At 49.4% G+C, this 5,931-nt stretch overlaps 1 protein-coding gene across 2 annotated transcripts in view; it reads left to right on the forward strand.

Moving 5' to 3' along the window:
* HMOX2 (heme oxygenase 2) overlaps positions 1-5,271 on the forward strand; it is a 30,962-nt gene extending 25,691 nt beyond the window's left edge. For both annotated transcript variants that reach the window (XM_024553315.3, XM_045189820.3), the window contains exons 2-6: positions 292-418; positions 2,788-2,905; positions 3,312-3,803; positions 4,781-4,907; positions 4,998-5,271. In XM_024553315.3, coding sequence (XP_024409083.2) covers positions 333-418; positions 2,788-2,905; positions 3,312-3,803; positions 4,781-4,907; positions 4,998-5,125 — 951 coding nt within the window. In that variant the 5' untranslated portion in view covers positions 292-332 and the 3' untranslated portion in view covers positions 5,126-5,271. The remainder of the gene's footprint in view (positions 1-291; positions 419-2,787; positions 2,906-3,311; positions 3,804-4,780; positions 4,908-4,997) is intronic.
* Positions 5,272-5,931: the final 660 nt, after the last annotated feature.

Genomic DNA, 5,931 nt, shown 5'->3' on the forward strand with positions numbered 1-5,931 from the left:
TAAAAAAACAAGCAAGCAAACAAAAAAAAAACAAGGATATTCCCTTACATAATCAAAGTACAAAATAAAAAAAACAGCAAGTTGAACATTGATACAGTGCTACTACCTAATCACCATCCATAATCAAATTCTGTCCATATTTGAATATAGTCGCAGCAACAGTAGAGCTTTATTCAGAAAGAAAACACTCCTGAGGCGTGTGGGTGACTCTTCAAAGAGGGCAGAGCCAGCAGGTACTTGGAAGAGTGACTGCCGTGGGTGCGACATCATCTGTTCCTTGTGTCTCTACAGGGCCAGAGGAGTAAGGGCAGCAGGAACCACACTTGGAAACAATGTCAGTGGAACTGGAGACCTCAGAGGGAGTAGAGGAGTCGGAGAAAGAGAGCTCTGGGGCCCCAGAAAGAGAAAACCATACCAGGTAAGTGATGAGGGCTGGCTGTGTTAAGCCAGGGCCTGCCATGCGCAGCGTACTTGGCTGTGTGTACTGGAGGCACCGGGGTACGGTCAGGAGCTGTGCTGCTGTGGCCCCCAAAATGTTTGGCTGCAACAGCAGACAGCACCCTGGGCTGTTCGGCCCTCTTCCTGTGTGTCCCCCAGGAGACAGGGCAGGCACTGCTAGGGGTGCTAAGTAACAGAATTTGATGGTGTTCCTGGTCCTTTTTTCTTTGAAAACCCTAAGTGTTTTGTCATCTGGGTTGAGAAAGAAAAATAGTAATTAGAAGCAAAGTTGACATCTAGAAGATCATTTCCAGTATCTTCTAGACCCTTAGAATGAGGGAGCAACTCCAACTCCAGGTGTTTTGTGGTTTTAGTTTTTTTGTGTTTTTACTGGGTAGGGCCAGTTCCTCTGAGCCTCTAGTTACTGGAGCCTGTTCTTCATTCTTTTTTTTTTTAATCCTCAGGGACATTTTTTCATTGCTTCTAGAGAGAGACAGGAAGAGAGAGAAACATTGATGCAAGAGAGAAGCTTCGATCAGTTGCCTCCTGTATATGCCTGGACCTGGACCTGGACCAGGGGTTGGAAATCAAACCTACAACCCTTCAGTTAAGAGATGACGCTCCAACCAACCAAGCCACACCGGCCAGGGCTGTTCTTCATTATTATCTTATAGCCCTGTCATTGGCAAAGATCTTTTCATATCTGGAAAAAATTGCTAATATTAAATGATTGTCAGCATGAGCCAATCTCCTGAAGAAGCCAGGGAGGGTGGGCCATGAAAGGCCAAGCTTTTCTCACTCTGGTAGATGGATTATGCGTACATAGAAGCCCCTGCCCAGTGCCACCATCTTTAGGGTCATGTGTTCTCTGCCTTGTCTGGTACTGGCCTCTGTCAGCCTAACTCCATCCTGTGTAATTTTGTTAAGCAGCACACATGTAGGTCCCGCCTGGCTCTGTCCTTCCCAGCATTTATCTCGTTCTCATCCTACACCCGGACCCAGCCACAGGTCGTCCCAAAGGGGCTGAGGGTCCAAGGTGGAAGGAAGGCGGCAAGGCTGTGCCAGGAGATCCACAGTCAGTCTTTCACAATGGTGTGCATTCTAGGGGACACATTCCCAAAGGCTGGCTATTCTCTGGTGAAGTCATCCTTTAAATGCTTGCTTAGATAAGAGGTGTGTTTCTTTGGGTACCAGGTGGCCACAGACACAAAGCATTGTTCATTTGGGTGGTTAAGAGAGACGGGACACCATTGAGAAGTAGGTTACCGTCATCCCACATTTCACGCAAGCCCTTGGAAGCAGACTTCTGCCTGCCCTGTGCTTCCTGGCAACACCTTGCATCTAGGCTGGAGTCGAGTTTCTCAGCAGCCCCTGCCTACCAGGTTACAGGTTAGCAAGCAGACACCCTGGAGGTGGGAGGGACTAATTTATACATGCATGCATGCACATGTACATGTACACATGCACCTGGCTTCTGTACAGCAGTGATTTTCAACTGGTGTGCTGCAAGAAATTTTAGAACATGTAATACCCGGCTAGTCAGGGGCACTGACCTCTTTTCCCTTATATTGTCAAATAAAAAAATGGTAACAGTCAACACAGTAGTAGTCCCATGTAACTGCTGTGTCTTGAACCATAAATATATAGATCATATAATTGAGTTGCATTTTATTCGTCATGTTGCATAATAAGGTTACGTCTGATTGGTTAATTCTTGGTACCAGAAATCCTTATATATAAGTATAGGCATCTGATTTTTGTAAAAAGTCACTGTAGAGAGCCTTGGCCGGGTGGCTGGTTGGAGTGTCATCCTGTACACCAAAAGGTTGTGGGTTTGGCCCCTGGTCAGGGCATGTACCCAGCTGCGGATTCAGTCCCCAGTTGGGGCACATACAGGAGGCAACTGATGGATGTTTCTTTCTTACATCGACGTCCGTCTGTCTGTCTCTCTCAAATCAGTAAACATATCCTCAGGTGAGGATTAAAAAAAAAAGTCACTTTGGAGCAAAGAGTATAGGTTATTACTACTACTGTCACTTTTTATAAATCAAAATTATACCTATTTTTTGTTAGATTAGCAAAAAATGTATCTTTTGGTGTGCTGCATAATTTTAGTACTGTATTTTGCCGTATATAATGCACATTTTTTTGCCCAAATTTATGAGGGAAAAATAAGGATGTGCATTATACATGGGTATAATGATTACATACCATGGGTACAATAATGGGTACAATAATCCCATGTATGTAATGCACACAGAAACGTGGGTGCGCATTATTCACGGCAAAATATGGTAATTAGTTTGTGTGTGCCATGAGATAAAAAGTTTGAAAATCGCTGCTCCACAGGATGGCCGACCTCTCTGAGCTCCTGAAGGAAGGGACCAAGGAAGCACATGACCGGGCAGAAAACACCCAGTTTGTCAAGGACTTCTTGAAAGGCAACATCAAGAAAGAGCTATTTAAGGTTTGTGCCTCAGTCATGGATGGGGTCAGGTTGGGGGTCCTTAGTCCCATGAGGAGGGTCCTCCTGGAGTTGCTCCAAGGGGAAAGCGAGGCTTTCCTACACTCCACTCTTCTGATGTCAGGCCATAGTTTTCATGGCTTAAGTGGGTAACATAGTGATGTAAAGAAAGCAAGAGTATCCATGTTCCAAAGAATTCATGTCATTCCTTTAAGAAACGTAACAGTTTCCTAGGTGTATGAAATAATTCACTGTATAAAAATGGGCCTTTGGGGATTCGAAGGGGAGATGCTGCTCAAGCCTTTGTCTCCAGCTGCTCAGATGCAGTCGGGGGTTGGCTCAGGAGCTACATACATGCCAAGACCCACAGCCCTTTCTTTCCATGGTTTGTCCCCATCACCCTCAATAGCTGGCCACTACTGCACTTTACTTCACATACTCAGCCCTTGAGGAGGAAATGGACCGCAACAAGGACCACCCAGCCTTTGCCCCCTTGTACTTCCCCATGGAGCTGCACCGGAAGGAGGCGCTGACCAAAGACATGAAGTATTTCTTTGGTGAGGACTGGCAGGAGCAGGTGCAGTGCTCTGAGGCCACCCAAAAATACGTGGAGCGGATCCACTATGTGGGGCAGAATGAGCCAGAGCTGCTGGTGGCCCATGCCTACACCCGCTACATGGGGGACCTCTCAGGGGGCCAGGTGCTCAAGAAGGTAGCCCAACGGGCCCTGAAGCTCCCCAGCACAGGGGAGGGAACCCAATTCTACCTGTTTGAGAATGTGGACAATGCACAGCAGTTCAAGCAGTTCTACAGGGCCAGGATGAATGCTCTGGACCTGAACTTGAAAACCAAAGAGAAGATCGTGGAGGAGGCCAACAGGGCCTTCGAGTACAACATGCAGGTACTGCTGGGAGCTGAGTAGGGAGGGACCTTGGTGTGAGCTGATCAGAGCTGCCCAAATAGGCTTTGGTTCATTAGGACAGATGCACTGCAGCTGGTTTGAAAGTTGAGGGACCAAATAGGCCACGGGGAGCGTGAGCTTAGTGATGGCTCCATCTTACTTGATAGACTGCCTTTGTGTAGAATTTTGGGAAGGCTGAGGCCTTGCCATGAAGTAGGCTTGGGGAGAATGCGGTTGTCTCCTTCCTTCTCATTACAGGGTTCTGGTTTTGAGGAATGGAGTTCTTCCATTTTAGCATGGGTTGCTGTGAAAAGTCTTGCTTGGTATGTTCACGGAGAGAACGAGGGAGAGTGAGGAGCATAAATCAGTTTACAAGTCCCTTTAGATGGTCCCGAGGCTGGGAAGGCTGATTCTTTCCCCAGAACCCAGGCCAGCCCTCAACACCAGCAACGTGGCCCTGGAGGGGGTGAGGGAGTAAAGTGCCAGCCTGACCACAGGCCTGTTGGCCCTCTAATCTGACATCAGCAGGTCTCCAGGGTACACTCAGGATGGGTTACCACTGCTGGGGCCTCATTCTTCCCCATTCCTTTTTCTGTTGTTTCTTGCTAAAAAATACCCAGTGGCTGGAATTGGGGAAGTACCAGTACTCACAGAGCGTTTTGGGTCAGCACTTTTGCTCTTATGTCTGTTTCCTGATAGTTTCACTCCTGAGCTGTGTGTGGTCAGTGCCCAGGGATGAGCCGCCATGGTCAGCAGCCATGGGGTGCGGGACAGCACAGGTACGGGCCTATTTCCCAGAGCTTGTGCTAGGGAGAAGTGCCAGGTCAGTGTGGCTATCCCTGAGCGGAGCTGCTGCTTTGCTGGTTTGCACTCCTGAGCAAGCCTTACCTGCTGTAGCTCCCTCTGTGCAGGAGAGGTTTCTTCTCTGCAAGCAGTGTACGCAGTCCAGTAATGGTGTTGATCCTCCGCTCCTGCAGGTATTCAGTGAACTGGACCAGGCTGGCTCCTTGCTCGCCAAAGACATCCTGGAGGATGGGCTCCCCGTGCACAATGGGAAAGGAGATGTGCGTAAATGCCCCTATTATGCTGCTGAACAAGACAGAGGTAGGTCTTGTCCGCCACAAACTCCCCTCTCAGCATGGGTGTGTCAGCGTTCCCACTGATGCCATGTCCCCTGTTGGTGTTGCCACACAGGTGCCCTGGAGGGTAGCAGCTGTCCCTTCCGAACAGCCCTGGCTGTGCTGAGCAAGCCTAGCCTCCAGCTCATTCTGGCCACTAGTGTGGCTCTGGCTGCTGGCCTCTTGGCCTGGTACTACATGTGAGAGACCCACCATATCACATTGGCGCCCTCCTCCTGAGTGACTGCTGGCCTGCCTCCGCCTCCACCTGTGACAAAACCACCACCTCAGGTGATCTAAAAAAATATGCTGGGTTTGAGAAAAGCATCCAATAAAAGCCAGACGGTAAAGCTTCTGCCTGTTAGTGTCCTCTCTGGGCCAGATGCTGAGCTGGGTGCAGGCCCACCCTCCCTGCAGCCTGCAGGCTATAGCACTGGGAACAGCTAGTGCAGCTCAGTGGACTGGCCTGGGCTTGTGGAACCAGCTGTGCTTCTGGGTGCCCACACCTCTCACCGGAGGTTTGCTCCTTTAGTTTTTCCTGTTGTGTCAGCATTTAGGTGGGTATCTTTCCCTTGCTGGGAGCAGAACAGCCAGCCAGGCCCAGGCCAGTCTGCTGTAGCTCTGTGGGAGGGAAGGGGGCCCCCAGATGCTCCTGCTCTACTGCAGGGCTCTCCTGGGGGTAAAGTGGGGGGACAAGCCAGACTCTGCTGCCAAGGCCCTGGGAGCTCCATCCTGGGAGCCAGTCCTCATCCCTCTTCAGCAGAAACCCCCAAAAGGATGTGTCCAGCCATGGCCTTGCTCCTTCTCCAACTCATGTCCTGCTACAGCACTTGATAAAAGGTGGACTCCTTGACAGCTGCATCCTCCTTCCTGGCACGGATGTTGTCCTCGCTGGTGCCTGACAGCTCCTCCTACTGTCCTCCCAAGACTGTTGGTTGGTTACCTTATAAATAATCATTAAAAACCATGTACCCACATTATAGAACAGTGGATTGTCTTAAATAGAAATA

This window comes from Desmodus rotundus, chromosome 1, assembly GCF_022682495.2.
Source record: "Desmodus rotundus isolate HL8 chromosome 1, HLdesRot8A.1, whole genome shotgun sequence".
In the NCBI taxonomy this organism is placed as follows: domain Eukaryota; kingdom Metazoa; phylum Chordata; class Mammalia; order Chiroptera; family Phyllostomidae; genus Desmodus; species Desmodus rotundus.